The 22,673-nt window shown below is 48.2% G+C and overlaps 1 protein-coding gene across 4 annotated transcripts in view; it reads left to right on the top strand.

The window, feature by feature from the left end:
• The window catches only part of LOC122370335 (sodium/nucleoside cotransporter 1-like), a 41,298-nt gene extending 30,290 nt beyond the window's left edge, over positions 1 to 11,008 (top strand). For 2 of the 4 annotated variants that reach the window (XM_043345829.1, XM_043345831.1), the window contains exons 2-6: positions 6,161 to 6,274; positions 6,750 to 7,195; positions 7,837 to 7,990; positions 8,274 to 8,480; positions 9,346 to 11,008. In XM_043345829.1, the coding sequence (XP_043201764.1) occupies positions 6,161 to 6,274; positions 6,750 to 7,195; positions 7,837 to 7,990; positions 8,274 to 8,480; positions 9,346 to 10,482 (2,058 nt within the window). In that variant the 3' untranslated portion in view covers positions 10,483 to 11,008. Of the gene's footprint in view, positions 1 to 6,160; positions 6,275 to 6,746; positions 7,196 to 7,836; positions 7,991 to 8,273; positions 8,481 to 9,345 lie in introns of all 4 variants that reach the window. The other 2 variants (XM_043345827.1, XM_043345830.1) reach the window with 1 other exon arrangement.
• The last annotated feature ends 11,665 nt before the right edge of the window (positions 11,009 to 22,673 follow it).

The raw sequence follows: 22,673 nt of genomic DNA, 5'->3' as shown, positions 1-22,673 counted from the left end.
TCACTCTCCAGTGATAAAAAGGACAATGACATGACACAAACAAATGCAGTTAATGCTTCTAAACACCCATGAATCTCACAGAAGTGTTGTCGACTACGTCACACGTGCCACTGACCAAGGTCAAACAGCACCACTTACAACTATCGATCTAAGTCAAATGTTCGATAGTGTAAGCCACCCAGCGCTCCTAAACAAATTAGAGTGGTATGGTATCACCTCCTACTGGTTCGCAAGCTACCTGACGAACCCAGGGCAGACAGGATCAAAATTGCTGCCATTACTGCACGGTGTACCCCAAGGGTCACTAGTCCGTCCAATCCTCTTCCTCATATTTATCAATGAAAATAATCTCCCCGACTTTCCTGCTCACGGTGGAATTACATCATACGCTGATGACACTCAGTCATTAGATTCTGCGGGACTGTGGGCAACGAAGGTCAAGCAAAACTTAAAACTCGGCTTGCAAAGAAAATGCAGTGTCTTCAAGACTGGTCCGTCCAAAACGGACTCAAAATGATCCCCGACAAAAACTGAACTAACGTTAGTTGGTGCCAATTGCCAAAGCTTCAATCGGAAAAGTAAATGGCTTCTCCATCACCGTTTCGGGAAGTGACATTTCCCCTTGGCCCTTAACCATCGCAAGCCTTTTTCATAACAAGGACGGCCGGGGGCTACGATCCCCCTGGCGATGGGCACCTATTGGACTTAGAAACACTGAATTTACAGGGTACGGATGGGCCCATATAAAATATCTCTCTTGTGCTAATTTTTTTACTCTAGCTCATCATTAAGGGGGGTTTTAGGGGTTTAAAGGTAAAAATATTGCTAAAGCTCGTCACAAGTTTTTTGCCTATAACTTTTGATCTAATAAAGACAGAGCAAGAATAAAAGCATCAGTGAACTCAGCACGTCAACCGCTCATCGAATGGTATACTCGTACCTTGTTACCAATTAAACCCTCACCCGTATAGGAGGGGAGGGGGGTCGAACGGCCCCCCACCCCGGCCCTCGGTTTTTCGCGAATAGCTCGCGTAATAGGGGAAGTTGGGGCAATGCCGGAGTTGGGGCAAAGCCAAAATTCGAGATATTTCGAAAACCGTACGACATGGATGCCACCTGTCAGTGATGCTCTGAAGCTTAAGTGACTACCAATTATCGCATGTTTGTTACCAGTCGTCATTCGGAATACTTCGGCTGTGAGGGCGCCAAGAGCGTTTTCAAGGTACGTTTCCTTTGTACTACATGCGTCTTCGAAGCTGCATTTCCTACTCATTATGCTACCGTTTGTCTGGCCAATTCAGTCAAGTAATCTTCAGCACGTCTTTGCATAAGTGTGCTGCCTATTTGAAATTTATACAGCACGTTGAAAAGTTATGGGCCTGCAAATGAAAGTATGGCTGGCTGGGGTAATGCCGAAAACGTGCAATTACGCGCGTTAAAGCACGCTACGTGAACTTTACCGCTGTAGAATTAGCAACGCGTATTTTTAGTCACACAAATTACACTTTTAACCGACACAACGGCCTGTTACCATAAGGAATGATTTACCTGCCCTTTTCTTACTATATCACACAATTATAACTTCCAGTGTGCACCAAGCGTCCTTAAGCTCTTAAAACGCGTGTCAGCTTTGACGAATTCTGGACAAAATTTGAGATAAAATAGCAAAACATCAATTTCGGCATTCCCGTAGATCATTTCTCCCATTTTCGGCTTTCCCCGCAGTCCGGGGCAACGCCGAAAAAGTCACTTCTTTGATATTTTTAGTTTGTGCGCTTAACGGTATGCGAATTCATCAAATGCGCCTGGTATGTTTGAAAGGCAAAAGACTGGCCTCTCGAATGACGCCAACAAGAATAGCTTATGTTGTCTACCTTGCGTGCTACGGGCGTCAGAAAAAAAGTATTCGGCGTTCCCCCAACTTCCCCTAAGGAGCCGATCGCGACGAAACTTTCAGTACGCTCGAGAGTTGATCAATTTTACACCTACCCTGAAAGTTTCATGACCCTGACCCAAATGATCTTTGATCTGTGGCCTATTTCTCGAGATCATGTTTGGCCCGAATCGCAATTCGTCGTATGTCGGCTCGCATTAGCCGCGCGTTGTGCAGTCTTTTCGTGGTTTCAAGCGTTCAAACATATGATGTTGGTCCCATGCATTAGGGTAGGTGTCAAAGTCACCTGAAGGTCTGGTCAGGTCATAGACCTTTGATGACCTCAGTTTACTTTTTTGAGTTTTATACTCGGAAACTCGTTTTAGGCTAGTTTTAGTTTTAGTTTTTTAGTTTTAGTTTTTGGAGCTGAATTCGAATTTAGCAACTGATTGAACATTTACAGAGTAGATCTGATGCCTTCGTAACATGTTACGAAGCTTCCAGAGGCGGTAGACACTTCTACCCGGCAGGACCCCTACTGGTTGACCTGACCTGACTTGACCTGACCTGGTGTAATTGCATGAAGACATCATCTATGATCATACAGGGTGTCCCATAAGTTCGTTCTCACCTAAATTTTACGTTTTTAGGCTCTCTTGCTTAAAGACACGCTGAAATTGCTTCGTTACTGAGCTTACGTGGTTGCCATGGCTGGTAGAAATATGCTCATTGCTCCACAGTAACTAATTTCTGTAGACAAAATAGTTTTTGCTAGAGAGCCCGTTTCCTACACAGACGGCTAACGCCGCAACATAGAGGTCTCCAATACGGGTACGTCTCGGTATTTAGTCAGCACGTGACCATTCGCGACGATTGAGGGTGATTGAGGCCTACCAGTCTGTAGACAATGTCCATCGCTAACTGGACGCACAGTCAGCAAGTGACACCGATGATTTGTCGGGAGTCAATCATTGCAAGTTTATCCTATTTTTTGTCAGCTCTCAGGAGTGAGCCATGTGGCCAAAACTGCGTGGCGCCAAAGTGGCCATCAAAAAGGTCAAAGGGTTAGAAAGTTGGTAAGCAGACTTTTCAGGATGGATTACCAGCTGTCTAAAATTGTTCTTACGGGGTACATAACTCAAGGTGACTTAAGCTTTGCTTACCGGAGGGCTCAAAACAGTCAAAAACGTCTTAAAATGGCCAAACATGAGTTTCGTTATGCCTGAGGCTAAAAAAAAAAAACTAAAGGGCTGAGGACATCAACCAGGTCATCTGGACTAACTAGTCCACGTTCGAGATGAAACACCCGTCCAAACCCGAAAACAACCCCATAAGGGCGAAGGAGGAGGCCTCCGTTTCGTCCCGTTATGTTCCTATGCGAAAGGCCAAGATCACGGTATTGTAGGGTTATAGGCGTCCAGACGCTGACCAGGTTGCGATTGGTGTCCCAGAAACAGCTTTGGGAAGCATAATGCTTTTCCAAGAAAATCTAGGAGGAGTTTCAGCCCTCAAGCTGAACTCGAACCGCGAGTATGAACACATTTATAGAGGAGAAAATGGCATCCGAGAGGTCGTAGGCCCATCTTCAGGCAAGACAGTGCATCAGTGCACAGGCCAAGCAAAGCTTAAAAGCGGTGGAAGGAGACTGTGACAGGCGTTTGTGGCAAGACCACATGCCAGGCACCTCATCGGATCAAAATTTCATAAAAAAATTGTTGGTTATGCTGAAATTTAGGCTCGTCGAAGCGTAGCGCTGTTCCAGCCTCGAGGAGCTCACGGCGCATGTCAAGTCAGTCTGGTTTAACTTTAAGCCTGCTATGCAGCCAAACATGCCGGTTGGCATGCCGCAGCATGTGTTCATGTGTTTGCCTATTAAATGGGGAGCACATTGAGGGGTCATAAATATATCAAAACGCAAAGTACTCTGTTCAACATGCAAATAAAATGTGAGAACGAACTTATGGGACACCCTGTAAATAACATGATATTCGTGATCAGCATCCCGAAAAACCCCATAGCAGCCACACTATAAGACGTTCTAGCAGGTCCCGCTTTTCCCGACTTTTGGGTCATTTACCTGACCACTAAAAATCAAGTGGTTTTAAATTAATTAATTAAACTCAAAGGTTCATGAGCTCATCAAAATTGAGCATGTCACATGTCATTCGATTCGGCTGATCACAGGGGACACAATGACACCATTTTTGAAGTGATGTAATCTGAGGTGTTACAACACAAACACGTTAAAATTGAACATATTTTAAATTTTGAGCCATTCAGCCAAATTTTCTCAGAATTTTTCGTGACCTCTATCCCGCGCCCCGATGGGCTATTCAGCCATACGCGCCCTTCTGGGGAGGCAGACTCTGCCACCCCCCCCCCCCTGCCTAACTTCCGAATCGATGGTCTTGGAAAGACGGGGAAAACGGCAATCGAAAGCTCTCAACAAGGCGGATCTTAAGAGCCGATTTGTTTTTTGCTTTAGTAGGTCAGAGGTCAGGTCAAGGTCAAGTCAAGGGTACAAAATGCAAGCTTCTACATTATTATCGGCCTTGCACCGTAGTTGCCGAAGAATGGACTGAGACTGATAGTCCAAAACGTCTCTTTAGACTACCAAGACAATATTCGTTGCATACAATAGCATGCAAAGGTCAAGGTCAAGGTCCGGTCAGGTCAGGTCACCAAAAACGAAATATAGAAAAGGGCATGTGCGACACATGTTTCATATGTCATTTTATTCATAGAATTCAATAGACACACTCAATAAGTGATATGGACCACATCTGGATGAATTTCAGGTCGAGGCCAGGTCAAGGTCAGGTCAAGTGAGGTCAATTTTCTAAGTAAAAGGTGTCTCTCTGATGCAGTTTTTCACGGTGAATTTAATGGTGCTATTTTTGTTTACGAACGAGGTCTAGAAGTTCCAAAAAAAATCATTTTTAAAAATTGTTGTGTGTCGTGACGTCATGAAAATTGGACAACCGTTGGCGGAACTTCACCTTCCGCGCGTGAGGCTTACATCCAGACAGGCCACAGCGACAGTTCCGCTACCGTGCCGCCACTGTCCGTCCACTGTCCGTGACAGTCCGCCACTGGAAGCGCCGAGACTGTCCGTGATGCCTTTCCCGTGTCCCACGCTTTTCCCACTTATCTCGCGCCGAGACCTGTACCATGCATTATACGAGTACTGTCCTGCACTGTCTCACATTGTTTGTGTGCTGGGTGTAAACTGGGTGCAGAATACCCACCATTTGGACCCTTCCTAATGCATTAACTTGAACTTGAATTGCCTCCCCCTAAAGTGTCAGACGCGGTACCATCGTCCTACGTTGAGTGTGTTCGGCACCCGGAAAATGTTGTCCCTCGGTTTTCGCCGTCGGAAAATTATTTACGATAAAATACGTGCAGTATGTCCAGTTTTAGGGAGCATTGTTTGCTGGATACTTTTTTTTCGCAAAACAAACGTTCGCCACCTCGGTGTATTTCGTCTCATGCGTCATCAATGACAACTGATGCCATATTGATCATTGATGTACCTAGGCAGGGCTCTAAGGCGTCATGGAAAAGGTTTATTGAATTTGGGTAGGTACTGGTAAATACTGGTAAGTTGGGTACCAGTATTTTTTATTTACATTCCTACCAGCGAAGTTGTGGGGGCGTGTGGTCCGATGCGCCCACACGGAGTACGAATTCCGACGCACACACTCGTACCTACCAGTTGCACGTCGCGTCTTGGCTACCAGCTGACGACAAAGGAATGATGTCCCTGCGACCCTGCTCTGAGGATCCTTTCCAGTGGTGGAAAACATCTGCGATAACTTTCCATCCTCCCGATACCAAAGTTGATTCCCAATCATTGTCGGTGACCCCAGAAAATAATTCACCATTTTCCGGAGGCCGAACACACGCTTGGTAAAGTTGTACTAGCCGCATTCTGTTCGGTTAGGGTAGCAGCTGTGGTGGGCCGACGTGTTGATACGGGGGATCCTGAACTCCACCGACAAGTGGCACCTGTCACGGTCGCCTCTCGCACCTGTGAGAGCGCACCCAGGCGAGAGGTCGTCCCTTGCTGACGGCATAGGTACGCCAAACGCGGCGGCACCGCCCGGCTAACCGAGTGAAAAACAATGACCATCAGGATTCGCCCATGCCCATGAGCAGCTGAGCTGCGCGTTGCTCTTCACTACCCGGGGTGTGACTGCGTGTGACTGTCCGTGTGTCCAGTGACTGGTCTGACAGAGACGGACGGTGTGTGTGTGCTGACGGTGGTGCCCGCTGGTGCTGCAGGTGGTGCCGCTCAGTATCGAGATGGCCGCCTACGACAACCCGGCGCTGCAGCCGGACGGCGCCGCCAACGGACTCGCCACAGTCGATCTGGGAGGGCCTGCGGACGAGTTCCAGGTAGGCACATCACCGTCACCACACGCTAGTAACATCCCATCGTGCTCCAGTTTGCGGTCATAGATTGAGAAACGGTATTGCATGCATTATTGCCTTGCACACCTTGGTTGGAGTGCAGTGTTGTTGTCGGCTCCGGTGGCCGCCGGTGCAGTGTTGTTGTCGGCTCCGGTGGCCGCTGGTGCAGTGTTGTTGTCGGTTCCGGTGGCCGCTGGTGCAGTGTTGTTGTCGGCTCCGGTGGCCGCTGGTGCAGTGTTGTTGTCGGCTCCGGTGGCCGCTGGTGCAGTGTTGTTGTCGGCTCCGGTGGCCGCTGGTGCAGTGTTGTTGTCGGCTCCGGTGGCCGCTGGTGCAGTGCTGTTGTCGGCTCCGGTGGCCGCTGGGATCAGGCAGTTTCCGTGAGTGGGAGGCCGCCGTGCCGCTCCCAGACCGTGTCACTGCAGTCGCCGCCGGTCGCTGACGGTCGCCGCCCTGCCAGCAGAGTGACCCGGCCAAGCTGCGCTACCTGGCGGACCCGGAGGCCGGCCGAGTGCCCCCGGAGGCCGGCCGAGTGCCGCCGGACGGCCAGGACGCTGTCCCGGAGCACGACGAGCCGGCCGCGGACGGCTGCCTGACGCGCGCCGTGGTGAGCTCGCGCGCCGCGCTGGTCGGCCTCTACCGACGGCACACGCGCTCCTTCTGGATCGCCGTCAAGACGCTGCTGTTCCTGGCCTACAACGCCTACTTGATCGGCGCCATCGTGAACACCGTACAGCGCGGCGAACCCATCGACTACTGCGACGGCGTGGGCTTCCTCATCATCATCACGGTGCTGGCGTACGCCGGCGCGCTCTACTACTACGCCCTGAAGCCGTGCTGCGGCGAGGCGGTCCACACAGGCGTGCTGCAGCCGGCCAGCACGATGGGCGCCGCACTGTGGTCCCACAGGTACGTTCTGCCAGACCTGCGGACACACTCGTGGCCACGGGAAGCAACTTTTCACACACCTACGAGTATATAAAACGATACGGCTTCCTTTTGTATTTAGTTGTGTCCAGAAGGCGTGAACAAATTGTTTTCAGAATGTGTCAAGCTCAAATGAAAGTAAGTCTTTTGAAGTCATCCTTATCATATTGTTCTCATTATGATTATGCGCTTAACATTAATTTTATTGTTGTTAATTTGATTTTAAGAACCTTAACTCACAACAGAGAACATACCGATATATACATATATATATATATATATATATATATATATATATATATATATATATATATATATATATATATATATATATATATATATATATATATATATATATATATATATATATATATATATAAAGCAGTTTCAATGAGCTACATTTTTCGTAACGGCCTGGGCCGACATTTGCTTCCAACAAACGTGTCCAAGGCCGCGCTCGGGCCGATCGGCTTCCTTTCGCACTCCACTGGTAATCCGGCGCGTCGCGCTATCGAGGACGCGCCGGCTGCCGGCCGGACTTCCGGTCGGCCTGCCCCGCTCCGGCGGGAGCAGCGGCCCCAGACCGGAGCTCCGGAGCTGACGCCTGTCCTGGGCGGTTCCAGGGCTGTCCGGTACCTCAGCGCTCTGCTGGTCGCAGGCGGCATCCTCGTCTACCTGATACTGGACACGGTGGGCGAGCGGGCGCGCCTGGTCTCGGCGCTGGGCGCCGTGGTGTTCGTACTGCTCTGCTGGCTCTGCTCCCACCATCCCGGCAAGGTATGTAGGTGCCACCGAACGGGCGCCCGTCTCGGACCGACCGGGTGGCCCAAGGCACGCGCCATGAACGCCAGCGAGGCGCTCTCTGATTGTGCCACATCTAATCGTGCAGTGTTTGTAATCCTAGGAGTCGAGACATCGCAGCGCTAAGCCACATCAATCGACCTTTGCCAGCGCATGTCGATGGCGCCTGTTTGTGTTTCTGGCTGAGCTGCTGACGTTTACTCTGATTATACGGGACCGGATACGGGACGTGCTGACGGCCGTCACTGCGGCGTTTCAGGTCGTCTGGCGACACGTTCTGTGGGGTCTGGGCCTGCAGCTGTGCTTCGGCCTGCTCATCCTCCGCTGGGAGGTCGGCCAGCAGGTGTTCCAGTGCATCGGCGACAAGGTCAACACCTTCCTCTCCTACACCGACGAGGGCAGCAAGTTCGTCTTCGGCTTTCTAGTCGACAATCCCGACCCCGACATCTACGTCTTCGCCTTCCAGGTGATTATGCGCTACTTAATGAGTTGAGTGAGCTAGAAGAAGGATTTATCAGCCAAGTGTTTTTATATAGTGTATTTACTGTTGCACATTTTTATATTCTTTCGTCCTGATTACTGTGAGAAATTCTGATGTTCTGCAATAATGCTTCAATTTGGTGTTCTTTACCCAATTAACTTCAGTTAACTTCATCATGAATCATCATCACACATCATCATCACACATCATCGCAGACACGAGTCAGCGACGGGCACGTGCCTGTTTGTCGCTTTGTCTGTGTCTGGACAGACGTGTCTGTGCCGTTACAGACGTGTCTGGACAGATGTGTCTGTGCCGTTCCAGACGTGTCTGTGTCTGGACAGCTGCATCTGCGCCGTTCCAGACGTGTCTGGACAGATGTGTCTGTGCCGTTCCAGACGTGTCTGTCTGGACAGATGTGTCTGTGACGTGCCAGACGTGTCTGGACAGACGTGTCTGTGACGTGCCAGACGTGTCTGTGTCTGGACAGATGTGTCTGTGCCGTTCCAGACGTGTCTGGACAGACGTGTCTGTGCCGTTACAGACGTGTCTGGACAGATGTGTCTGTGCCGTTCCAGACGTGTCTGTCTGGACAGACGTGTCTGTGACGTGCCAGACGTGTATGTCTGGACAGACGTGTCTGTGACGTGCCAGACGTGTCTGTGTCTGGACAGATGTGTCTGTGTCTGGACAGATGTGTCTGTCTGGACAGATGTGTCTGTCTGGACAGACGTGTCGGTCTGGACAGACAGGTCACTGTCACGTGTCTCTCTGATGCACTGAAGCATGTTATAGCTCTAACTCTAGTGCCCAAACTCTGCATCTGATCCTGGTACTCGCCATGCCGCAGGTGCTGCCGGTGATAGTGTTCTTCAGCTTCGCCATCCAGATTTTGTACTACTACGGCATCATGCAGCGGGTGATCGTGCAGATCGGCTGGCTGCTGCAGGTCACTGTCGGCACCACCGCCTGCGAGTCGCTCAACGCCGCCGCCAACATCTTCATCGGCCAGTCGGAGGCACCGCTGCTCATCAAGCCGTTCATCTCCAAGCTGACCATGTCCGAGCTGCACGCTATCATGACGGGCGGCTTCGCCACCATCGCCGGCTCGGTGCTGGCCGCCTACATCTCGTTCGGCGTGTCACCGTCGCACCTGCTCTCGGCCAGCGTCATGTCGGCGCCGGCCGCGCTCGCCGTCTCAAAGCTCGTCTACCCGGAGACTCGCCGCTCGCGCACCACCGTCGACGACATCAACGTGGAGAAGGGGGACGAGGTGAACGCCCTGGACGCCGCCTCCCGCGGCGCCATGTCCGTGGTGAAAATCTGCGGCTACATCGCAGCCTCGCTGATCGCCTTCATCGCCTTCATCGCGTTCGTGAACGGCGTGCTGGGCTGGCTGGGCGAGCTGGTCAGTTTCGAGGAGGCGGCCGGAGCGGCCCTCTCGTTCGAGTACATCGCCTCCAAGGTGTTCAAGCCGGTGGCCTGGCTGATGGGCGCCCCCTGGGAGGACTGCGACCAGCTCGGGGAGCTGATCGCGTTGAAGACGATCCTGAACGAGTTCGTGGCCTACTCGCGCCTCAAGGAGATGGTGGACGCCGGCGAGCTGTCGGCGCGCGGCACCGTCATCGCCACGTACGCGCTCTGCGGCTTCTCCAACCTGGGCGCCATGGGCATCCAGATCAGCGGCATCTCGGCGCTGGCGCCCGAGCGGCGCTCCGACCTGGCGCGGCTGGCCTTCAGCGCCATGCTGGCCGGAAATGTGGCCTGCTTCCTCACCGCCTGCATCGCCGGCGCCCTGGTCAGCGATCCGAGCGCGGTCGGCGCCGCGCTGGCCGGCTCGGCCGCCACCGCGCTGGCCGAAAACGCCACCGCGCTGGCCGAGAACGCCACCGCGCTGGCCGCGAACGCCACCGCGCTGGCCGCGAACGCCACCGCGCTGGCCGAGTCGGTCGTCACGCTGGCGACCACAGCGGCGCCGCTGACGTAGCCCGGCGGCTGAGAGCTGACTCACGGAGCGCTGACGCCGATTGCTCAGGACGCCCGCTGTCGGAACTAGTTATGAAGAGAGCTGCTTTTCCCGGGCAGCTATTCACAGTGCTTTATCGCGCGGGTTTCGTCCAACAGCCGTGGTTGTGAAATGGAAAAGCCGGTCGCCAATTTTACGTTATGACGTGTCAGGTATTCCAGTCCATTATATACATGCGTGAGTGAGGAATGTATAATGTGCTATATCACGATAGCTGAGAAAGTGCCAGCCATCATTTTTACATCCAAGTGTCCGTAATATGTCAAGTGTCTGTAATAATAATGAAAGCAGCATATCGGAAAAGGTTTGAATGGAAATTTAGCTAACAGTTTGATCACCGCTCGCTAATCGTGCCATGTCCGTCCACCCGAATCAAAATGCTAGATTTTAGCAGGGACTCAGCTAAGAGTTTAATGACCATATCATTTTAGCTTTATTCATATTCATAGGCTTCCCCGTAGCCAGAATACACAAGTCACAGAACTGATGCATTTTGTATCGTACGTCATTGCAGTTTGCCGCTATTTTTATGGTTGCCACCAGGGTTTCGGAGTCGGAGTCGCCCGGAGTCGTGGCAAGCAGCCAGGAGCCGGAGTCGGAGTCGGAGTCGGTCCAGCTGCCTCGACTCCGACTCCGGAAAGATAAGTGAAGTCTAGAATCCGTGGTATCACTTTTCAGTTGTTTTTAACCAGTGGCCTCACGGCAAAATTCGCTTCCGGTGATCACAAATAAGTTATTTTTTCACACATCTTGTTTTTGTTCTGAAAAGCTAACACTGCATCTTGCAAATTTCAAGCCTGTGTCATGATTCACCCGCACCGGGCCGGGGGGTGTTTGAACACCCCCTGCGGTTTTTCACAGATATCTCAAAAATCGAAAAAGATATCGTTTTTGGCACACCTGTTCGTGCATCTTTTCCGCACATGTTGTGAAAATTTCAGATCCAGGTCACCTTAGGTCAGGTCACCAGGTCACGCCAAGTGACCTCACCTCAGAAAAATAAGAATGCTCGTCATAGCTACACCGATCGATCGATTGCCTTGAAACTTTCAGCGATTGATTAGAGCAACAATATCTATAAAATGCTTATCTCGGAATTTTGATATCGGTGACCTAAGGTCAGGTCAATTTTGCGACCTCTCCATTATAAGTCAATGGGAGAAAATTGAAAAGCGTCTGTTTTGCACGAACGTTATTCTAGACACTCTCAAACATCGAGATGTAGGTAAAATGGACACACTGAACCGGAAAATGACAACTGTGACCCCTCGTTATGTCACCAAGGTCATCTCAGGTCACGAACAGAATCTAACAGTTTTTTCGCTAATAACTTCTGATAGAGACGCGCTAGAGCGCTGAAAACGCCTTAGATGTGTTCGGCTCGACGTTGCGGATCGACTGATATACATCATGACCTTTTCCGGTCAGGTCATGACCTTAACCTGAGGTCAAATTTTCAAGTTGACCTTTCAAGGTCAAATTATAGTTCATTCGACGCGTCTCGACGAGAGGAACACGATGGTGGCAAAAGTAATGTCATGACTCTTTTGAGTCAAAAGTTATTGCCGAAAAAATGTTTTTCGTAAAAACGGCTATTTTTGGAGTTTTTGCCCCCTGGAGGCTAAACCGTTGACCTGAGGTCAAATCTGAGAACATTACCAAGAAAGGTCTGTAAAAGGGCTATCGAATGCGCTTTTCCGCGGCGCTGTAGCTCTATCGGTTCCCGAGATAGCCGTTGGCAGTTTCCAGAATGTTGAAATAGTGGACATTTGACCTTTGGTGACCTCTGGTAACCTGGCCTTTGACCTGACCCAAAAAATGACCGAAGTGTTTTCGTCCTGATTTTGGACGTTCTTTCGATTGCCGCTTACCGCGTGTCGCTACGTGGCTCAGGAGCCGAGTTAGAAGGGGGGGTGTTCAGACACACACCCCCCCCCCCGGCCCGGCGCGGAATCTTAGAGCACCTGCCCGGCGCGGGTTAAGTAGGCAAGCATTTTGCGCTCGCGTTATAACTTCTACTATCCAGTGCCAAAGACTTAATAACAACTGAATGTTTGCTTTCGTCTTTTATTGCTCCAAAAAGTGCCTAACACAAACACAGACCGACATGATGGCGATGCCCGTGGACATGATACGGCTACACTCGTGCTTCTCGGCGGGTTTTTAAGCTGGCCGCCGGCCGCTGGTCTCTAAGGATTCAGCTTCGTCCACGTGGGAGAAATGGTGACCGCATGAACGAAACCGGAGCGATCTCCCGGTGCGCGAGCAGGGTGACCGGAAAGTTCTGGCGCCTCTTTTGGACGTCGTCTAACGCGCGCTATGATTATTGGACTTTCAACCAATCACCGCAGATATGACCCCTCACCGCTCCGCTCTCTCCCTTCACCTCACCCTTCACCTCACCTCACCCTTCACCGCTCAGCTAGGGGTCGCGTAAATATGACCTTGAAACCGTTTTCAGTGCTAGGTATATGGGCTAAGAATAGATGCGCCTTGTCGCTGACAGCCCGCGCGCGGGGGCCCGGTGCGGCTTGAACGAGGCGCGAGTTGCAGCGCGATGCGGCGTTTCCCGGCGAACGGTTGAGCAGGCAAAGGTGCATTCCGGATCGGAAATTTCTTAGAAAATATTATCATTCAGTTACGACCACGGTATGCCAAAGCTGCTGAGACTGAAGCAGCATTTCAGCGGCAATCAAAGAAAATCTGGGGTCAGATTGACACAAATGTTCCATCATCTTCGTCAAGGTCAAATAAATGACTGACAGGCTGGTCCACGAGGGGTTCCTGGACACGACAATCAAGGCGACTTGCCCTAAGGGTCATTTCGCACTTCAACAGCACGGAGCGCCCTCCAACAACGCCGCTGCCGTCCAAACCAAACTGACAGATCACCGTGGTGAAATAAGATTAGGTCACCTTATTATCCCAGCCTTAACCCGCGCCCCAATGGGGTCTGCGTATAACACGCCCTACTGGGGTGGGGGGGGGACTCTCCATAGCCCCCCTCCTAACTCCGAAACTACTGGGTCGATCGTCAAAATTCAAACGGCGTTTGATAGCCCCGGAAAAACTGTAGAGCAAAACCTAATTTCATTGACCTCGAGGTCACCGATGACGTCACAGGTCAGGTCAAAGTAAAAATTATCAGCATTTTGGCTTGTTCACATTTTGGGCTCTGGCCGCCGTCTTACAAGTCAGATCAGGCTCATTTTTGGTTGCCACACTCGTGAACAGATGCTCTAGATACCCTGAGGGTACCAAACTTGTACTTTGATTTTCAGGTCAGGGTCAGGTCATCACAGGTCACGGAAATATTATATCATGCGTCGGTCACGTGACACATGTTTTATGGTCCATTTAGGCCATAGATTTCGAATTTGATGTCGTCTGTGTCATTTGAGGTCATTTTGAGTCGAATTTAGCTTAGGTCAGGTCACTTTCAGGTCAAAAAAGGTCAAATTTTGAAGTTGAATTTTTTCAACAACAAAGGTGTTTATTGGCTGCAGTTTGAGCTCAGAAACACGATGGTGCTATTTATATTGGTGTACGATGTCAAATAGATACTGAAAATTTAATTTGAAAAATTAATAATTGTGATTTTTTTCAATAATGCGTATAACTTGGCCATTTTTTAAGATATTTAGCTATAACTTGCTAGAGTCAGTCATAAGCATGCGTTCTGTCACATATATTCCGGTTTTTCGAAAAGTCAAAAACTTTTGAAAAATATATAACAATAAAAAATTTATTATTTAACATTTTCAAAATTTTCAAAATTTTGAAAATCCGAGATAGCAGTATGATAGCACAATCAATTCTGAGTCCTCTCTTGCAAAGAAATTGGATCTAGCTTAAACACTGAGCTCTTAGGAGCGATTGCCTTGGTTCAACGTTTTGCGTCGAAATCGGCCGAACATGACGTCACTCTGACGTCATTTCCGGCCGACCTATGGTAGTTACGAAGTTCAAATTTTGACACAAGGTGTCAAATTGATGCCGCCGAAGGTACTGAAAGTTTGGCGTCGATAGGTCAAGTGGTTTGGAAGTTATTGCTGAAAAACGGAGGGGGCTATGAATAGCCCCCCCCCCCAGTGGGGCGCGGGTTAACCCGCTCGACTAAGGCATGCTACGCTACGCGTTTTGCAGAATAAGCTCTAGGCCACCTCTCATCCCCGCCTGGAGTCGCTGAAGACTTGCATCATTACAGCATGGGAGGACAGGAAATGTCCTGCATCGTCAAAACCCGCAGGCGTTTCTGCCCTTGCGTCGAGGCCGTCGTCGGCACAGACGGTGGTTACAATGAATGGGCACTGAGCAGAAGCATGTGGCTTGGTGTTCCTGGTCATTGTTTTGTTATATTGTTGAGTATCTATGGACCAAAGGCATTTATTTTAAAAATGTTGAAAAGCGCCAGGACTTTCTGGACACTCTGTAGACCTAACATGGCGCGTCATATCACGCGGAACTTTGGCAGCCACCATTGCCCTTTGTATCAGACCCGGAGTCGGAGTCGGAGTCGGAGTCGGAGTCGGTCGGGAACCCGGAGTCGGAGTCTGAGTCGGAAGAGCACTACCACGACTACGAAACCCTGGTTGCCCGTTGCCACATTAGCGATGGCCGAATCATGCTTACTGACAAGCTGTTGGCTGGCAGTGGTGGCAGCCATCCCAACAGGCGCATATTTTTTGCGACACAAGAAATTGCTATGTTACGTAGAGCTGTACCGCCAGTCTATGCCGAGATTTAGTGTACGGCCCTCCAGGTGGTTGGTGGTTGGTTGCCAACATCACAATAAGCGATCTGTATTGATGAATACGTCTAATGGGTGTTGAATTGCCGAATTGTGTGCACGAACCCTCTTCTCATTTCTATTGAGTCATTTTACAGGAGTGGCTCTGTCATTCAAAGTTATTACACCAAAAGCACATAGCCTAACCAACCACTCTTTTGCTGGAGGGTTGCAAGTACATAGAGATTAGAGTGTGCTCCTTCCTTGTTAGTCACATACTCTCACTGCGTGGGATGAGCCATGGTACACTCAGGCCCATGTCACTCCACCTTTGATGACATTCTTAGGTGGCCTCAGGACAATAATGGCACGGTGCGCCACAATCGCTTCCAAGCTACTTGCTACCCAGTAAACATGCCGACGTCGGCCCGACGTCGGGGTGACGTCGACATCTCGGCATCGGCATGCCGACGTCGGTCCAACCTCGGCACGACGTCGGCTGGATGTCGGGTACGCCCAGGGTATATTGAATTAGGGGGTACGCCCGCATGTACCGACGTCCAGCCGAGGTCCAGCCGACGTCGAGCCGACGTCGGACCGAGATCAATTGCTGAGGTCGAGCCGACGTCGGGCCGACGTCGGGGCGACGTCGGACCGACATCGGCCGCTGTTTTGAAGGTTAAAATAATATAAAATGCATGTTTCATGTACCTATCATAAAGAGCTTCTGTATTCAAAATATCCTCAGGAAAGTCAAATCCTCCTTCACGCCGCAACCCCCTGATCCGGACTGGACGGGAAACTTTATCCCATTTGGGATTGCCCGTAAGCCGAGCTCGCCCGTAGCCGGGTGCAGTGAGTGCTTGGGGGCTGCTCGGCCTATCCTTTGGTCAGGCTCAGCCCCGGCAACTTACCAGGGCCGGGCCCAGTTCATATAGAAAGGCCAGTCGGCAAGTGTCACTTTGCCAAAGTGCCACTTATCAAGGACGTCCGTGAAGTTAGCGTCGTATTCCGCGACGGATTCAGCGTCGAGTCCGAATTTCAACTAAACCCAACCTATCCGATGCAGTTTGGGACGCTGATTCCGAACATCGTATTCATTTCAAATTTCAAGGTCATCTTCAAGGTCAAATCACGGATTAAAATTGAGTCCCCGATTTTTCCTACACCGATCGTCCGATCCGATTTCTGAAGGTCGCATTCGAAAGCTAGGGTCAGAATCTCGAATTCCCTAACATATACCTTATTAAAAATATTTGACCTGAAAGGTCAAATCACGGATTGAAATTTTGAGTCCCCCTATTTTTTCTACACCGATCGTCCGATCCAATTTCTGATGGTCGCATTCGATAGCTAGGGTCAGAATCTCGAGTTCCCTAATATATACATTATTAAAAATATTTGACCTTAAAGGTCAAATCACGGATTGAAATTTTGAGTCCCCCTATTTTTTTCTACACCGATCGTCCGATCCAATTTCTGATGGTCGCATTCGATAGCTAAGGTCAGAATCTCGAGTTCCCTAATACAAACCTTATTAAAAATATTTGACCTTAAAGGTCAAATCACGGATTGAAATTTTGAGTCCCCTATTTTTTCTACACCGATCGTCCGATCCAATTTATGATGGTCGCATTCGATAGCTAGGGTCAGAATCTCGAGTTCCCTAATAAATACCTTATAAAAAATATTTGACCTTAAAGGTCAAATCACGGATTGAAATTTTGAGTCCCCCTATTTTTTCTACACCGATCGTTCGATCCGATTTCTGATGGTCGCATTCGATAGCTAGCCCGCGCCCTGGTGGGGTCTGTTTATAACGCGACCTGGTGGTGGGGGGGGGGCTATTTTTTGCCCCCCCTCGTATCTCCGAAACTACTGGACGGATCCGCAAAATTCAAACGGCGTTCGATAGCCCTGTCAAATTTGTCGGGGGAAACCAAATTTCATTGACCTCGGGGTCACCGATGACGTCACAGGTCAGGTCAAAGGTGCAATGTTTCACCGTTCACGGGTCATCTAGGGAATGCGCTATAACACCGAAGAAAACGCATTTTGTCGAGAATCAGCGATAGGGCGTCAGTTGCCTAGTACATATGTTGCTATAAGAGCTCACTATACAAGGTCAGGTCACAGGTCAGGTCACCAAAGGTCACAGGTCAGGTCACATGAACCTAACTTTAGGTACTAAGGTTGTGCGATGCATGTTTTATGGCTAATTTTTCATTTCCAATTCAATGGTGTTGGTTATAAGATTATCAGGTACGGCTTAGGTCACTTTCTGGTGAAGGTCAGGTCAAGGTCAGGTCAAAAAAGGTCAAATTTTAAAGTTGATAGTTTTGCATAAAATGGGTATTGATTCGATGCAGCTCGTCACGGGGAGTCTAATGGTGGTCTTTGTTTTGCGCTACGGGGTCTAGAATTGCTAAAAATTGAGTTTGAAAATTTGACGTCATCAATTTTGAACAGTTTTTCCGCTAAAACTTCGCCAAAAAAAGAGGTATCAATCTGAAATTTGGTATGTGGATAGAAGGCGGTAAGAACTATCACATATATTCCGGTTTTTGCGAAATTCCAAAAACTTTTTGGATTTTTTTGCTATTATATTCAAAAAATCTATTTTTTGATTTTTGGGGGTCAAAATCCAGAAATTTCAAAAATCCGAGATTACAGTTTTGTAGCCCTGTCAATTCTACAGCTTTTATGTCCTTATCATTTTTCTGTATTTGCAAAGCTATAGGCCTGACAGCTCTTCCCGCGAAACCCTTTTTTAGGTCGAAAACGGCAGAACATGACGTCACTCTGACGTCATTTCCGGCCAACCTATCATAGCCTTTGGAAAAATTTTTGGTCACAATGTGTAAAATTGATGTCCGGGAGGGTACTGAAAGTTTGGTGACGATCGGCGCAGCGGTTCTGGAGATATGACGAAAAGTCTGGAGGGGGGGCAAAAAATAGCCCCCCCCCCCCACCAGGGCGCGGGCTAGGGTCAGAATCTCGAGTTCCCTAATATATACCTTATGAAAAATATTTGACCTTAAAGGTCAAATCACGGATATTCGACCTTAAAGGTCACATCACGGATTGAAATTTTGAGTCCCCCTATTTTTTCTACACCGATCGTCCGATCCAATTTCTGATGGTCGCATTCGATAGCTAGGGTCAGAATCTCGAGTTCCCTAAAATATACCTTATTAAAAATATTTGACCTTAAAGGTCAAATCACGGATATTCGACCTTAAAGGTCACATCACGCATTGAAATTTTGAGTCCCCCGATTTTTTCTACACCGATCGTCCGATCCGATTTCTGAAGGTCGCATTCGATAGCTAGGGTCAGAATCTCGAATTCCCTAATATATACCTTATTAAAAATATTTGACCTTAAAGGTCAAATCACGGATTGAAATTTTGAGTCCCCCTATTTTTTCTACACCGATCGTCCGATCCAATTTCTGATGGTCGCATTCGATAGCTAGGGTCAGAATCTCGAGTTCCCTAATATATACCTTATTAAAAATATTTGACCTTAAAGGTCAAATCACGGATATTCGACCTTGAAGGTCACATCACGGATTGAAATTTTGAGTCCCCCGATTTTTTCTACACCGATCGTCCGATCCGATTTCTGAAGGTCGCATTCGATAGCTAGGGTCAGAATCTCGAGTTCCCTAATACATACCTTATTAAAAATATTTGACCTTAAAGGTCAAATCAGGGATTGAAATTGTGAGTCCCCTATTATTTCTACACCGATCGTCCGATCCGATTTCTGATGGTCGCATTCGATAGCTAGGGTCAGAATCTCGAGTTCCCTTATATATACCTTGTTATAAATATTTGACCTTAAAGGTCAAATCACGGATATTTGACCTTAAAGGTCACATCACGGATTGAAATTTTGAGTCCCCGATTTTTTCTACACCGATCGTCCGATCCGATATCTGAAGGTCGCATTCGATAGCTAGGGTCAGAATCTCGAATTCCCTAATATATACCTTATTAAAAATATGTGACCTTAAAGGTCAAATCACGGATTGAAATTGAGTCCCCGATTTTTCCTACACCGATCGTCCGATCCGATTTCTGAAGGTCGCATTCGAAAGCTAGGGTCAGAATCTCGAATTCCCTAGTATATACCTTATTAAAAATATTTGACCTTAAAGGTCAAATCACGGATTGAAATTTTGAGTCCCCTATTTTTTCTACACCGATCGTACGATCCAATTTCTGATGGTCGCATTCGATAGCTAGGGTCAGAATCTCGAGTTCCATAATATATACCTTATTAAAAATATTTGACCTTAAAGGTCAAATCACGGATATTCGACCTTAAAGGTCACATCACGGATTGAAATTTTGAGTCCCCCGATTTTTTTCTACACCGATCGTCCGATCCGATTATTCGATAGCTAGGGTCAGAATCTAGAATTCCCTTATATATACCTTATCAAAAATATTTGACCTTAAAGGTCAAATCACGGATTGAAATTTTGAGTCTCCCTATTTTTTCTACACCGATCGTCCGATCCAATTTCTGATGGTCGCATTCGATAGCTAGGGTCAGAATCTCGAGTTCCCTAATATATACCTTACTAAAAATATTTGACCTTAAAGGTCAAATCACGGATTGAAATTTTGAGTCCCTCAATTTTTTCTACACCGATCGTCCGATCCGATTTCTGATGGTCGCATTCGATAGCTAGGGTCAGAATCTCGAGTTCCCTAATATATACCTTGTTATAAATATTTGACCTTAAAGGTCAAATCACGGATATTTGACCTTAAAGGTCACATCACGGATTGAAATTTTGAGTCCCCCGATTTTTTTCTACACCGATCGTCCGATCCGATTTCTTAAGTTTGCATTCGATAGCTAGGGTCAGAATCTCGAATTCCCTAATATATACCCTATTAAAAATATTTGACCTTAAAGGTCAAATCACGGATTGAAATTTTGAGTCCCCGATTTTTTCTTAACCAATCGTCCGATCCAAATTTTGATGGTCGCATTCGATAGCTAGGGTCAGAATCTCGAGTTCCCTTATATATACCTTATTAAAAATTTTTGACCTTAAAGGTCAAATCACGGATTGAAATTTTGAGTCCCCCGATTTTTTCTACATCGATCGTCCGATCCCATTTCTGAAAGTCGCATTCGATAGCTAGGGTCAGAATCTCGAATTCCCTAATATATACCTTATTAAAAATATTTGACCTTAAAGGTCAAATCACGGATTGAAATTGAGTCCCCGATTTTTCCTACACCGATCGTCCGATTCGATTTCTGAAGGTCGCATTCGAAAGCTAGGGTCAGAATCTCGAATTCCCTATATATACACTATTAAAAATATTTGACCTTAAAGGTCAAATCACGGATTGAAATTTTGAGTCCCCTATTTTTTCTACACCGATCGGCCGATCCAATTTCTGATGGTCGCATTCGATAGCTAAGGTCAGAATCTCGAGTTCCCTAAAATATACCTTATTAAAAATATTTGACCTTAAATGTCAAATCACGGATTGAAATTTTGAGTCCCCCAATTACTTCTACACCGATCGTCCGATCCAATTTCTGATGGTCGCATTCGATAGCTAATGTCAGAATCTCGAGTTCCCTAATACATACCTTATTAAAAATATTTGACCTTAAAGGTCAAATCACGGATTGAAATTTTGAGTCCCCCTATTTTTTCTACACCGATCGTCCGATCCGATTTCTGATGGTCGCATTCGATAGCTAGGGTCAGAACTTCGAGTTCCCTAATATATACCTTGTTATAAATATTTGACCTTAAAGGTCAAATCACGGATATTTGACCTTAAAGGTCACATCACGGATTGAAATATTGAGTCCCCCGATTTTTTCTACACCGATCGTCCGATCCGATTTCTGAAGGTTGCATTCGATAGCTAGGGTCAGAATCTCGAATTCCCTTATATATACCTTATTAAAAATATTTGACCTTAAAGGTCAAATCACGGATTGAAATTTTGTGTCCCCCTATTTTTTCTACACCGATCGTCCGATCCAATTTCTGATGGTCGCATTCGATAGCTAGGGTCAGAATCTCGAGTTCCCTTATATTTACCTTATTAAAAATATTTGACCTTAAAGGTCAAATCACGGCACTGAAAGCTTCGCTGCTATCCGCCACTATTTACGCGAGTTATTCAGGAAAAACCAAGGAGAGGGGTTCATTTTATCACCCCTAATAAAAAGTAGGGTTTTCATTAAATGTAAATGGTAACATCGATAAATCACATCCGTATATTTCTCAATTTAATATGGTGAGTTCATTTGTAATGGAAATAAATGCTTATTAGGTAAATAATATTGTAAGTTGACCATGGCACGACATTTCAATTCTATTTTATACCGTTCGTTCTAGCCCCTCTCGCCTGCCCCCCCCCCCCCCCCCCCCACCACCACCACCACCACCACTACCACCAAACTGGCTGAGTTGGCCGAGGCGAGGCTGGCTGAGGCGAGCGCCTCCCCTCCCTTCATGCCAAACAGCGCCTGGCTGTCGTGACCTCTGGCCTCACCGCCCGAAGGCTCGCCCGCTGTCCAAGGACGCCCTGCGCGGGCCGCAGTGATAGCCTCCGCCGAGTCCCGCCTCTATCCACCGTTCATCACGCGCTGGATTCATTCATGCCTCTGTGTTTCAGCGTCCTACCCGTTGGGTGGCACCACTGTAGTCATAGGCGACTGCAGGAAAGCCGCGGTCAGAATGCCCCAAACGGCGAATTTTGAGGTTTTCTTTTAATTTCTCCGAAACTAGCCGGCATACGATCAAACCTTTTTCCATGATCATGGGAGGGAGCTATACGAATAAATCGGTCACATCTTCAGGCCTACAAAGCTGAAGACGAAAAAGATATAGCCGGAAAGGCAAAACCTACGCTTAAAACCCGCGGGACCTGTACCTAGGTAGTTTGCATCCTAACTAGTTAGTTTGCAAACTAACTGGACGGTCAGTTAGTTTGCAACGGAACTAGTTTCGTTGCAAGCTACCTGGCCGGTCAGGTAGTTTGCAACGAAACTAGTTGCGTTGCAAACTAACGGATTTCGCATACTAACTGTAACAGCTAGGTATATGAATCCATTGTGGGGTCGCCCTTTCCAATAAGTGTCACGTAACAGCAATGGGACCAGGGACTCTATATGAACTGGACCCAGGGTGCTCGCCAAGAAGACCAATGTCTCCATCCTATCATCCTTCCGGCTCTGAAATGGTCTTGTCAGACCGAAAGGGCATAACCCAACAAAACAAAGTAAATTTGCTATCTGGCTGAGTGGTGTAGTGGTTAGCGCACTAACCTCGCGTTCAAATGACACGGGGTTCGAATCCCATCGCCGACGCCGGCTGATGCTTTTGGCGTGCTGTCCCAGTAAACATGCCGACGTCGGCGACTGGGGG

This window comes from Amphibalanus amphitrite, unplaced genomic scaffold, assembly GCF_019059575.1.
Source record: "Amphibalanus amphitrite isolate SeventyFive unplaced genomic scaffold, NRLGWU_Aamphi_draft 001123F_arrow, whole genome shotgun sequence".
Classification (NCBI taxonomy): Eukaryota; Metazoa; Arthropoda; class Thecostraca; order Balanomorpha; family Balanidae; genus Amphibalanus; species Amphibalanus amphitrite.
This window is presented reverse-complemented; position numbering and strand designations above follow the sequence as displayed.